The sequence below is a fragment of the Myotis lucifugus genome, unplaced genomic scaffold (assembly GCF_000147115.1).
Source record: "Myotis lucifugus unplaced genomic scaffold, Myoluc2.0 scaffold_349, whole genome shotgun sequence".
In the NCBI taxonomy this organism is placed as follows: domain Eukaryota; kingdom Metazoa; phylum Chordata; class Mammalia; order Chiroptera; family Vespertilionidae; genus Myotis; species Myotis lucifugus.
Window position 1 is genome coordinate 212090 of NW_005871397.1, and position 13822 is coordinate 225911.

Below are 13822 nucleotides of genomic sequence, written 5' to 3' on the forward strand. Positions count from 1 at the left end.
TTTTGAGTCTAATAGTAAGTGACATCCCATATCAGACAACTCCCAAAACTTTAATAATAAATATATGTCTTTGAGATGACACTGTCACTGTTTAAAATTACTCATCTCAAGTTCAAGGTGAAGTAACTAAATAATTCTGGAAAAGTTCTGGAGCAGTTTGGGAGATAACCAAAATGAAACGATGGATCCAGAATATATATATACACACACATGAGTGTACACACACATATATGTGCACATGCATACACACATGCATGTACACACACACACACACACACACACTTAAATCAGTGTAGAGTGAGTAAACAGCAGTGGGTCTTAGTAGTAAGACTGCTATCTATCTGCACTGTTCTCTCACCTGGGAAGTGGAGGAGGGCTGGGTATTGTGTCTCAGCCAGTTAAGTGCTCATGAAAATAAAAAGTCCTGTCTGCCTCCCTTGAATTCCTTCCCAGGCCACTGTTTTCACCCCTGGAGACTCCCCAATGGTTACAGGGCAGCCTCAGATTGACCAGAAATCTCTATATTGACCCAGAAAGGTTACCAAGTAAAACTAGGACCTTAAAACTGCAGCAAATCCAAGGACTCAAACCCATAACCCTGTCAATCTCCCAGCTTCCCGTGGCCCTCAACGGCGAGGGTATGTGCTAAAAAAGTCACCTTGTCCAGCTGGTGTGGCTCAGTGGTTGAGCATCGACCTGTGAACCAGGAGATCGAAGTTGGACTCCCGGTCAAGGGCACATGCCCAGGTTGTGGGCTCGATCCCCAGTGTGGGGAGTGCAGGAGGCAGCCAATCAATGATTCTCTTTCATCATTGATCTCTCTCTCTCTCTCTCTCTCTCTCTCCCCCTTCCTCTCTGAAATCAATAAAAATATATCTTTTTTTAAAAAAGTCATCTTCTTATCAACTCAAAGTGACAGACCTGCTTTTAATTTCAAGCTCCATATTGAAGGTGAGACCAAAAATTAATTATGAAAAGTGAAAGAAGTGAGTATCAGAGTCAGAGTCTTTCTGATTCATTTTCAATTTCCCGTGAGAATCTACACAGCCCTCCACTACCCATTCTACCTCTCCTAATAATCCTTCCTCCTGAAAGCCAGGTGTAGAGAGCCCCCTATTCACACCATTTGGAGCTGTTACATCGCCACCAAATCATTAACATAACGGCTGCAAGAGTTCCTGGAAAGGTGAGAATAAATTTTATTAAAAGAACAGACAGCCAAAGTTTCATGCGGCTATACAGATGAACATCACATTTGCTTCTTGGATAAAGTTTCCATTTTTGAAACTAAACTTTCAAAGAGAAGAAAAATAGCATGTGCCTGCAGATGGAGCCAAGAAAATAATATATAGGAGCTAACGCTGAGTTGAAAGTAATGGTAATGATATTAAGCAATGCGGATTTATAGCCCATTCACAACGACACAGTTGTTTCTGATTTCAGTTCATTAAGACCATTCTGTTTCTCTTCTGCTACCACATGCAAGCTTTAAAAAAAAGAAAAAAGAAAAAGAAAATAGATACATATATTTTTGGAGGGATCCCAGACTTCAGCATTTCAATGTCAACGGGAAAGAACAAAGCCAAATGCACATCCTGCCACGGGGATTGCATTTGTCAGCTGCTGTACTTACTACAGTTATTCAGACTGGTGTTGGGGTCACAACGAGAGCTACCAGCACATGAATCAAGGCAGGAATTGTAGAGGCATGTTTGGCCGCCTTCTTGACATGGAGTCTGACCTACAGAGGGGGAAAGGTACATTCGCTTTCATCATCTGTAAGTTCCTGACGCTGGGATCTAAAGGATCGAGGCTGTCTGGTGGAGCTGAGGAATGACACAACTTTAATTTCCTTCCAGTGTCTCCAAGAATATTGAACACATGTTGAATAGATTCTTTCTGGATTAGTTTTCCTGGCAACTAAATACGACACAATTATTTCAAAAGGATTCTGTAGGAATGAGGAAATAAGAAGCAACCTATCAAACACACACACACACACACACACACACACACACACACACAGGTAGTTGTTGCTTTTAATGAAAAAAGAAAAGAAAAGATAGTGTTTTATATTTGCATGGGTGCATATATTTGATTACAAAATAAAATTTAAGGAGAGACCAATATAAAGATCCTGAAATTGTGAATTTTAAATGATATTATTTTATAGACCCATTTGCTCCCAACTCTAGTCTTCCTTTTAAAAGAAAACATTTTTCCCAATAATAAGTAGGGCATCAGCACCAACACAATAAGGACACAATCAGGATACAAGTCCTGTGCAACTGTTACCCATATTTTCTGTGTGTCCTTGGAAAGCAATACTGGCCGAGCTGTGATGACCTGAGAATTGGGCTTCTAGTTCCCAAATGAATGACCACAGTAACATCAACCTAATGGCTTTTCCTTAAGGTAAGTAGAGAGGAAACTGGTTTTCCCATTGATTTCCTGATCATTTGTAGATTAAATGGATAAGATAATAAATTACTGCCCATTCTCTTTCCATCTCTCCTCTGTTATACTCAGTTACTCTCAGAAACATCATCTGGAATCTAGAGACTCTTGAAAGGCATTTTCAAGTGTAAATGATAGTATGTGGACACATACAGTCATTCTTATCTATAACTAGAGGCCGGTGCACGAATTCGTGCATGGGTGGGGTCCCTCAGCCTGGCCAGCGATCGGGGCCGATGGGGGGTGAGGGGGGCTGGCCGGCCGGGAGGAGGGACCGTGGCAGGTTGGCCCCAGCAGCAAGCTAACCAACAGCCGATTCCACGAGGAATCGGGCTCCCTCCTCCCTCCTGTCTGGGTCCAGGGTGCGGGTGAGCCAGATTTGGGGCTGTCAGGGCCTCAGCAGCAAGATCTGGGTCATAGCTACCAGCCAGTCATCCAGTCGTCCCGGTCGTTTGGTCCTAACAGTCACTTAGGCTTTTATATATATAGATTCTCAGACAACTTTTATTATACTGGACTCTTCCTCCTTTACAAGTACCATTAACATACAATATATCATAGCCTTGCAGAGATGTCATTCTTTTCCTTTTTATTTTTTAATGTCAGTAGAGTAAAAAAAAAAATTTGCAAGGCAAGCCAGGCTAATTTCCACATGTTTAGTCTTTTAAAGAAATTTCATAAGACAAGATGCATTCATTAGTTCAGTCTATGAGTGCCTGCTATGTGACAAATTTATGTGACAAAGCACTGAGCATTAAAAGATAAAAACGATGACAGTTTATGCTCTAATTAGGGATGGCATCACGAACAGAACCTTACAATGCTATGTGATCAGTACTTTACTGGAAGTACATATAAGGGAACCAAACAAGGGCAGGGAGGGGAAAGCCTCTCAAAGGAGTTCTTCAGGCATATGGGGCAAGTTAGGATAAGAAGGAAGGATGGGTTTCCCACACAGACAGAGGAATATGCAAAGGCCTGGAGCAGGCACGTGCAGAGGCTGGAGTCACTGGAGCCTTGGGAGACTAGACAGGAAGGCAGAGAGCCCACCTGAGGGTTGGGAAGGCCTCCATTTTCAATGGGGCCCAAGCCCTGGGAGAAGGGGTCCCTGCTCCCCTCCCCAGCCCTGTCAGGCAGAATCAGCCTGCCGTCACTGCTGACAATTCTCCTGCAACTGCGAGCTCCTCTTCTCGCTCACCCTAATGCGGTGGCCCATCCCAGTCCCAGCACCCTAAGCAAGCCCGCCCCTTCCCTCCTTGGGACTTTCGGCCAAGAGGCTCCCTGTGTCTGAAATGCTTTCCCCAGTCCCACGCTCCTTTGTTAACTCCACGCATTCTTCAGATCTTAGTTCCAATATCTCTTCCTCAGGGAAGCTTCCCTGGGGCCCTTTGCCAGGGCATCATCCCATGTAAGGTCTCCTAGCACCTGCCTTTCCCCACAGCGATTTCACTTCCTGGGTAGACACTGACATGCCTAATTATTGGTATTTTGTCTCTCCCCCCTGCTCGGGGCCTGAAAGCTGTTTTACTTGCCTCTAAATTCCCAGTGGTTGATCACATATTAACCCCACAATATACATTTATTAAGTTGAATTCATTAGAGTAAATAATATAAAGATGCTAAAATTTTACTTTTTGACCCATTTTATCTTGTGACTTTCTTACATCTCACACCTGTAAGAAAACAATTGATAAATCCTGCCCTTGTGTAGTGAAGAATCCAATATGATTTCAAGCAGAGTTGAATTATGTAGGAAGAAAGAACAACTTGATCCAAAGAGAGGTTTGTGGTTGTGGAAAAGGATTTCCTTCTGAATTTTTAAATTGTTAAAAACTTAGTGCTGCTTATGTATCTTTTAATGTAATACATCTGTGATGAAAAGTCTCTCCCTTTATGTCTCAAATGCTTTTTTCATTAAAGCTATTCTAATGATCTATATTCATTATGACAAACTAATTTAGCTACAGGTGACCAATCTCATTAGCTGGGATAGCTATACACAGCAGAGACATGCTTCAACATAAAGGCCATCTAATAATAGCAAATATTAATTGAGTTCTCACTACATGTCAGTAGTGATGTGATCATTATTCCGAGTTTACAGACATGGAAACTGAGACATCAGGGGTAAAGTAACTGGCCTAAAGTCAACCAGATAGTGGGTAACACAGCTGGGTTTGAACCAGGCAGCTGGGCGGCAACAACCATATTCTTAACCAGGCTATGAAGGTCAATGGCAAGGTCACTAGGACACAAAGGTATTGACTTTTAAGTCTAGAAATATTCTTACCAGCCTGTGGTGAGAGACGCTTCTACATAAACTGGGGCTTAAAATGATCAGCATGAAACCTCCTTTTCTGACAAAAATGGTCACATTTGAAAAACCAATTCATTCGATTTATGTTTTCTCTTTGAGTTTCACAGATGGAGATCAGACTCCTTTTAAAGTGTGTTTAAGGAAATCTCTCCCGGAGCAGCCGGCTCTGCCATGGAGACCACGCCATCTTGAAGGGGAGAGTGGCTGTTATCGGAAGCGTATACATCCTGGGACCCTGCAATCACGGCACCCAGGGACCAGCTACGAACCCAGGATCACCGGATCTCAAGCAGCGTGAATACGTGGACTGGGACAAGCCCTGCTCCTCCTCACGGAAAGGTCAGATTTCGCCTAGGGAAAGGTGAGCTCTGCAATCCAGGTTGGAGAGAGAAACGCACACAGGGGAAGTCTGCACCCCACAAAGTCCGCGGCTGTTAGGGTCAGCGTGATCCACAAGGGTGGAAGGGGATCTGCAGGGCTGCTGGAAGAAGGGAACTCTAAAAATCAGCCCATAGCTGGACTGGGCTCAAAAAAGCAGCCTCGGATTTTACCAGTGTGCCAGCTGCTTAATGCCAGGGGAAAAAGGACGTGCAGAAGAGACGTTTGGAGAATTACGTGCAGTGATGGGTGGAGAGAAAGAGAGCTACATAATCAGACACTCGGAGAAGAGAGATCATGGGCAGACAAAGAAACAGCCCGCAAATGAAAGATAAGGAGGCATCACCAGAAAAGGAAGTAAACGAAAAGGAGGCAAGCAATATGTCAGAGAAAGAATTCAGAGAAATGGTCATAAGGTGGCTGAAAAGAATGGAAGACAAATTCAACAATATGTGTAAGAACAAGAGGAAATGAAGAAGAACCAAAAAGAAATGAAAAATGACATCACTGCTATAAAGAACCCAATAGAAAGCATCAACAGTAGACTAGAAGAAGCAGAAGACCACATCAGTGAGCTAGAAGACAAGGTAGGAAAAAATACCCAAGCAGAGAAGCATCTAGAAAAAAAAACGTTAAAAAAACAGGAGGAGAGCCTAAGGGAACTTTGGGACAACAGGAAATGAAACAACATCCGCATACTAAGGGTGCCAGAAGGAGAGGAAACTGAGCAAGGAATAGAAAACATGTTTGAAAAAATAATGACAAAAAACTTCCCTGATATAAGGAAGAAAAAACTCACACAAATCCAAGAAGCTCACAGAGTCTCAAACAAAATGAACCCCAAAAGACCTACACCAAGGCACATTATAATTAAATTGGCAAACACCAATGACAAAGTAAGTATCTTAAAAGTGGCCAGAGAGACAGAAAGTTACCTACAAAGGATCCCCCATCAGACTAGAAACTGATTTCTCAACAGAAACACATCAAGCAAGAAGGGAATGGAATAAATATACAAAGTCATGCAAAGGAAGGGTCTGAATCCAAGAATATTGTACCCAGCAAGGCTATCAATCAAAATTGAGGGTGAAATCAGGAGCTTCACAGACAAAAAAGGACTAAGGGAGTTTATTACCACCAAACCAGGAATGCAAGAAATGCTAAAGGGTCTGCTGTAAAAAGAAGAAATAGGAAATGAAGAAGGAACACAGGGGTAAAGAATAAAAATGGTGACAAACAAGTACCTATCAATAATAACTTCAAATGTAAATGGATTAAATGCCCCAATCAAAAGACATAGGGTAGGTGAGTGGATAAGGAAACATGACCCATATATCTGCTGTCTACAGGAAACCCACCTCAGAAAAAAGGACTCACACAGACTGATGGTGAAGGGATGGAAAAAGATTTTTCAGGCGACTGGAAATGAGAAAAAAGCTGGGGTAGCAATACTTATATCTGACAAATTAGATCTCAAAGTGAAGGCCATAACAAGAGATAAGGAAGGTCACTTTATAATACTAAAGGGAGCAATTCAACAAGAAAATATAACTCTGGTAAACATATACGCACCCAATACAGGAGCACCCAAATACATAAAAAACTTCTGGAGGATATCAAGGGAGAGATTGATAGTAATACAGTCATAGTAGGGGACTTTAATAACCCATTATCACCATTGGACAAATCCTCTAAACAAAAAACCAGCAAAGAAACATCAATCCTAAATGATGCACTAATCAGATGGAATTAATGGACATCTTCAGAACATTTCACCCCAAAGCTACAGAATATACATTCTTCTCAAGTGCACATGGGTCATTTTCAAAGCTAGACCATATATTGGGTCACAGGCAAAGTCTCTTCAAATTCAAGAAGATAGAAATCATATCAAGCACCATCTCAGATCACAATGGCATAAAACTAGAAATCAACTACAATAAAAACAATAAAAAAAATCAAACTCATGGAGACTAAATAGCATGCTATTAAACAATGACTGGGTTACCAGAGAGATCAAAGAAGAAATAAACAGCATCATGGCAAAAACGACAATGAAAACACATTGGGACACAGTGAAAGCAGTCTTGAGAGGGAATTTCATAGCTCTATAGGCCTGCCTCAAAAAACAAGAAACAATGGTAATAAATTATCTAACCCTACAACTCAAAGAGTTAGAAAGAGAGCAACAAGAAAAGCCCAGTGTAAGCAGAAGGAAGGAAAGAAAGATCAGAGCAGAGATAAACGACATAGAAACCAAAAAAAAACAATAAAAAAGATCAACAAAACCAAGAGCTGGTTCTTTGAAAGGATAAACAAGATTGATGAACCTCTAGCCAGGCTCACCAAGAAGCAAAGAGAGAGGACCCAAATAAACAAAGTCAGAAATGAAAGAGGTGAAATAACAACCAATCCCACAGAAATACAAACGATTATGAAAAAAATACTATGAACAACTCTATTCCAACAAAATGGACAACCTAGATGAAATGGACATATTCTTAGAAAAATACAAGCTCCCAAAACTCAACCAAGAAGAGTCAAAAAACCTGAATAGGTCGATAACTACCAAAGAAATTGAAATAGCGATCAAAAATCTTCCAGCAAACAAAAGCCCTGGTCTGGACGGCTTTACAGGGGAGTTCTACCAAGCATTCAAAGAAGAACTAAAACCTATCCTCCTCAGACTATTCCAAAAAGTTCAAGAGGAAGGCACACTTCCAGGCTCTTTCTATGAAGCCAGCATTACCCTAATCCCAAAACCAGATAAAGACACCACAAAAAAAGAGAACTATAGGCCAATATCCTTGATGAACACAGATGCTAAAATCTTCAACAAAATCCTAGCAAATCGGATTCAGCAATACATTAGAAAGATCATACACCATGACCAAGTGGGATTTATTCCAGGGATGCAAGGATGGTTCAATATCCACAAATCAATAACTGTGATACATCATATAAACAAACCGAGAGAAAAAAATCACATAATCATATCAAACGATGAAGAAAAAGTATTTGACAAAATCCAACACCCTTTCTTGATAAAACTCTCAGCAAAGTGGGAATAGAGGGATCATACCTCAACATAATAAAAGCCCTATATGACAAACCTACAGCCAACATCATACTCAATGGGCAAAAACTAAATCCATTTCCCCTAAGAACAGGAACAAGACAAGGATGCCCACTTTCACCACTCCTGTTCGACATAGTACTAGAAGTACTAGCCACAGCGATCAGACAAGAAGAAAAAATAAAAGGCATCCAAATTGGAAAAGAAAAAGTAAAACTGTCCTTATTTGCAGGTGACATCATATTATACATAGAAAACCCCAAAGACTCCATCAAAAAACTACTAGACCTAATAAATGAATTCGGCAATGTAGCAGGATACAAAATTACACCCAGAAATCTATGGCCTTTTTATATACCAATAATGAACTCACAGAAAGAGAAATGAAAAAAACAATCCCATTACCATTGCGCGCGCACACACACACACACACACACACACACACACACACAAATAAGATACCTAGGAATAAACTTAACCAAGGACGTAAAAGACCTGTACTCGGAAAATTACAGGACATTGATAAAAGGAATAGAGGAAGACATAAACAAATGGAAGAACATACCATGTTCATGGGTTGGTAGAATCAACATCATTAAAATGTCCATACTACCTTAAGCAATCTATAGATTCAATGCAATACCTATTAAAATACCAACGGCATATTTCAAAGATCTAGAACAAAATCTCCAAAAATTCATCTGGAATAAAAAAAGACCCCAAATAGCCACAGCTATCCTGAGAAAAAAGAACAAAGTTGGAGGGATCACAATACCAGACATCAAACTATATTACCAAGCCACGGTTCTAGAAACTGCCTGGTACTGGCACAGGAACAGACATATAGACCAATGGAACAGAATAGAGGACCCAGAAATTGACCCAAGACATTACACTCAATTAATATTTGACAAAGGAGGCAAGAGCATACAATGGAGTCAAAACAGCCTCTTTAATAAATGGTGCTGGGACATTTGGTCAGATACATGCAAAAAAATGAAACTAGATCACCAACTTACACCCTACACAAAAACAAACTCAAAATGGCTAAAGGACTTGAATGTAAGATGGGAAACCATAAAAATCCTACAAGACTCCATAGGCAGCAAAATTGGAGACATATGTCGTAGCAATATCTTTACAGACACAGATCCTAGGGCAAGAGAGACTAAGGAGAAAATAAACAAATGGGATTACATCAAAATAAAAAGCTTCTGCACGGCAAAAGAAACCATCAACAAAACAACATGAAAGCCCACTGCATGGGAGAACATATTTGCCAATGTTAGATCCAATAAGGGTTTAATATCCAACATTTACAGAGAACTCATACAACTTAACAAAAGGAAAATAAACAATCCAATCAAAAAATGGGCAAAGGACCTAAATAGACTCTTTTCAAAAGAGGACACTCAAAAAGCCAAGAGACACATGAAAACATGCTCAAAGTCACTAATCATCCAAGAGATGCAAATCAAAACAACAGTGAGGTACTATCTCACACCTGTCAGAATAGCTATCATCAACAAATCAACAAACGACAAGTGCTGGAGAGGATGCGGAGAAAAAGGAACCCTCCTGCACTGCTGGTGGGAATGCAGACTAGTGCAGCCACTGTGGAAAACAGTATGGCGTTTCCTCAAAAATTTAAAAATGGAACTGCCATTTGACCCAGTAATACCACTTCTAGGAATATATCCCAAGAAAACAGAAACACCAATCAGAAAGGATATATGCACCCCTATGTTCATAGCAGCACAATTTATAATAGCCAAGATTTGGAAACAACCTAAGTGCCCATCAACAGATGAGAGGATTAGAAAACTATGGACCATCTACACAATGGAATACTACGCTGTTACAAAAAAGAAGGAATTCTTACCATTTGCAGCAGCATGGATGGAACTGGAGAGCATTATGCTAAGTGAAATAAACCAGGAAGTGAAAGAAAAACACCACATGATCTCACTCATTTATGGATAATAAAGAACATCATAACCTGATGAACAAAAAGATAGATACAGAGGCAGAGAAGCATTGAACAGACTGTCAAATTACAATGGGAAGGCTGGGGAGTGTTGGGGCGGGGGCTAAGTAAGAGATCAACTGAAGGACTTGTATGCATGCATATAAGCATAACCAATGGACACAAGACACTGGGGGGGTGGGGGTGAGGGCATGTGCCAGGGGGTAGGGGAGGCCGGGGGAAGGTCAATGGGGGGAAAAAAAGAAGGAGACATATGTACTACTATCTGTAATACTTTAAGTGTATTGCCTGGTAATGTGAGGCATTAAACTGCTTCTCTGGGCATGTGAATCTATGAAGCTATTACATTTAATTTCAGAAGCCAGTGCCTACTAATTGGAATCTAATTTAATCGAATACCATATACTGAACTCTTTATCACAGCGATGCCTTTCCCCATCAAACAGTTAACTGACTCTCCCCATGCTGTGTAAGTGTTTAACCTCTACCCTTCACCCTTACGAATGATATTTCAGTGTGAGTTGCTTGAGGAAATCCTCAACAGGGTGTTTTCTGGCTGACGAGGCTGTGAGGACCACAGCAGTAGGCAATCTGGAATTCTTCATGTGAGAATCCTATTTATGCATCCATAACTTCCAACCCCTTGCTCTGCTTCCAGGGGAAAGCCCACCGTTAAGGCATGCTTTGGGGGCAGGGCACACACTTACTGTAGCTGCAGTTCCTCTCCCAGGGGAAGGCCCACTGTTAAGGCACACTTCGGGGCATGGCACACACTTACTGTAGCTGCAGTTCCTCTCCCAGGGGAAGGCCCACCGTTAAGGCATGCTTCGGGGGCAGGGCACACACTTACTGTAGCTGCAGTTCCTCTCCCAGGGGAAGGCCCACCGTTAAGGCATGCTTTGGGGGCAGGGCACACACTTACTGTAGCTGCAGTTCCTCTCCCAGGGGAAGGCCCACTGTTAAGGCACACTTCGGGGCAGGGCACACACTTACTGTAGCTGCAGTTCCACTCCCAGGGGAAGGCCCACTGTTAAGGCATGCTTCGGGGCAGGGCACACACTTACTGTAGCTGCAGTTCCGCTCCCAGGGAAAGGCCCACTGTTAAGGCATGCTTCGGGGGCAGGGCACACACTTACTGTAGCTGCAGTTCCTCTCATCACTGCCATCCTTGCAGTCCTCGTCCCCATCGCATCGGAAAGTGCTGGGGATGCACTGGCCGCTCCGGCACTCCACCAGGCCCTGGCTGCCGCAGGCTGGGGGGAAGCCAGAACAAGAGTCACGTGGCTGACTAGCCCTCCTCTCAGTCTGCAGGTCTTAGAAAGGGCTCCTGTTTTCCTGGCATCGCCAGGAGGTGGAGTGTTGTGACTATGTGAGTGTTCTGTATCAAGGAGTGAAGGCATCGTTAATTTAAAAACAACAAGGCCGCGTTTTTTTTGAGATGGAATGGTTTCTTTCTAGAATCTCTCATGCCTTATTAATAGCACTCCCTGCGGACTTACTTTATTTGATAACCTCACGATGGGAAGCAGTATTAATGATGGTGGTAGTGATGCTCCTATGACAAAAGGCACAACTTATTAAAAGTTTACTCTGTGGCAATAGCTTTGTTAGGGGCATTCTGTATTTAATCTCAAATCCCCACAACAGGCTTGCAAGGGAGATGTTAGTGACCTGGTTTGGAATAGGAAACTGAGCTTAGAGAGCTTAGTCTCACAGTCACATGGCTGTTACAGGGAGGGCGGGAATGTGCAGGCAGGTTTCTGAGTCCTAGCCCAGCCTGTCACTCCAGACAATGAAAGGAAACATACGAAAGCGCATGCAGACACCTCGCATACAATAAACACGTTATTTCAAAACTTGCTTGACACAGCTGGCATTTGAAATGGGTGGTATAGTGGCCATTAATCGTCCGGTTCCTAGATGCTGTCTAACTTCTATCACTGTTACCTTTTAGAGCAGCGGTTCTCAACCTGTGGGTCATGACCCCTTTGGGGGTCGAACGACCCTTTCACAGGGGTGGCCTAAGACCATTGGAAAACACATATATAATTACATATTGTTTTGTGATTAATCACTATGCTTTAATTATGTTCAATTTGTAACAATGAAATTGGGGGTCACCACAACATGAGAAACTGTATTAAAGGGTCGCAGCATTAGGAAGGTTGAGAACCACTGTTTTAGAGCATCAGAAACCATGTTTTATATGACCTCAGCCTTCACTGAGCTACTGTTGAACACTGAAACTCCCTGTTCTTGAATCGAGGCTCAGCACCAGAATCGTGGTACATGAGCATCATGTCCTTGCTTTCCCGGGATCAGCCAAGGTACAGTCTGCTCTGGACCGCTGTGTTCCACTAAGAAAGGACTCGGAGATATTGCAGCTCATTTTCAATTCGGGGAAGGGGAAAGTCCAGCATTGCATTTGATAATTTATATGCCTTTTCTTATGTCAAAATAAAAACCATGCACCCTGCATTTCTATTGTTGCCTCAAATGATAGGCAACTTACATATTCACTATCCTATATACCAACATTTTTTTTTCTATTTGTATTGGACAGCAAAAGATGAAATAAAAAGTTTAATGCATTCAACCAGGCATTAAATGCATCATATTAACTCTTTCAAGTCAAATTACTTGCTTTTAACACCTAACTGCTTCTATTCAATCATTCTCTTAGTCTCTACTGAGTATAGTGCAGTTTCTAAAGGAAAAAAGGAATTAGCAGCCATACTTGATTTTATTATCTAGATAGCGTAACAGCTACCTGGAGACTGTTCACTCACCCAGAATACAACAGGCAGTAAAGCTCCAACTGTTTTCACACTCTCTGTGTGAGTCTATGAACATCGAATGCTCTCTTCTCTCTGGCAATTCTCTCCATGTTCTCCTACAGAACATGCCTGAGAGCATGTCTGGAGGCCCCTGCAAGGAGGCTCAACCACTCATGTGTCATTTGCAATAGAAAAGTCCCCCAGCCTCTGGGGAGAGCAGCCCCTTGGACAAAGTCACGGGTGCAGGAAGGGGACGCGGGAGCAAAGAGAGAAAGAAAACAGCCACCTGCTCGGCCAGATCCAGCCCATAAAGCTTGACGTTCTGGGGAGAAACGTGTGGAGGTCAAGTGTATTAACTGCATTGTCATTGTCCTCACACCATTCAATTATCATCTTTCTAGGCAAGGACCAAGGTACAAGGATCTTTCCCTTGGAAGGCTGTTTAGATGGTGAAACTGGAGTATGTTGGTCTACACAGGCGAGAAATGGACAGACAAATAAGCAAACAAAATCCTAGGGCACTCACAGCAGTTGACCTCATCAGACTTATCCAGGCAGTCGTGGTCGCCGTCGCACACCCACTCCATGGCAATGCAGCGCCCATCTCCACAGCGGTGCTCCTTCGTGGGGCTGCAGTCTGGAGGAGGGAAGGTCCACGCGATGCAGGGAGCCAGCATGACGGGCACTTAGCCCCATCTGGCTCGTGGTTCAAACTGAGGGGCGTCTATTCCAATTGCCCTAACACCTCCAGCAACGTTCCTATCACTTCCCACCCACGCTGTGGGCTCCTAGGCACCGTCACTATGACCCAAGTATCTGTTTTTCAGATG

General features: G+C 42.4%; 1 protein-coding gene across 1 annotated transcript in view; it reads right to left on the minus strand.

Annotated features, from left to right (window-relative positions):
* The window catches only part of CORIN (corin, serine peptidase), a 159026-nt gene that overhangs the window by 51707 nt on the left and 93497 nt on the right, over positions 1 to 13822 (minus strand). Inside the window, exons 7-9 of the mRNA XM_014466634.2 lie at positions 13519 to 13629; positions 11352 to 11468; positions 1634 to 1741 (exon numbers count right to left, since the gene is read on the minus strand). Of these exons, the coding sequence (XP_014322120.1) occupies positions 1634 to 1741; positions 11352 to 11468; positions 13519 to 13629 (336 nt within the window). The remainder of the gene's footprint in view (positions 1 to 1633; positions 1742 to 11351; positions 11469 to 13518; positions 13630 to 13822) is intronic.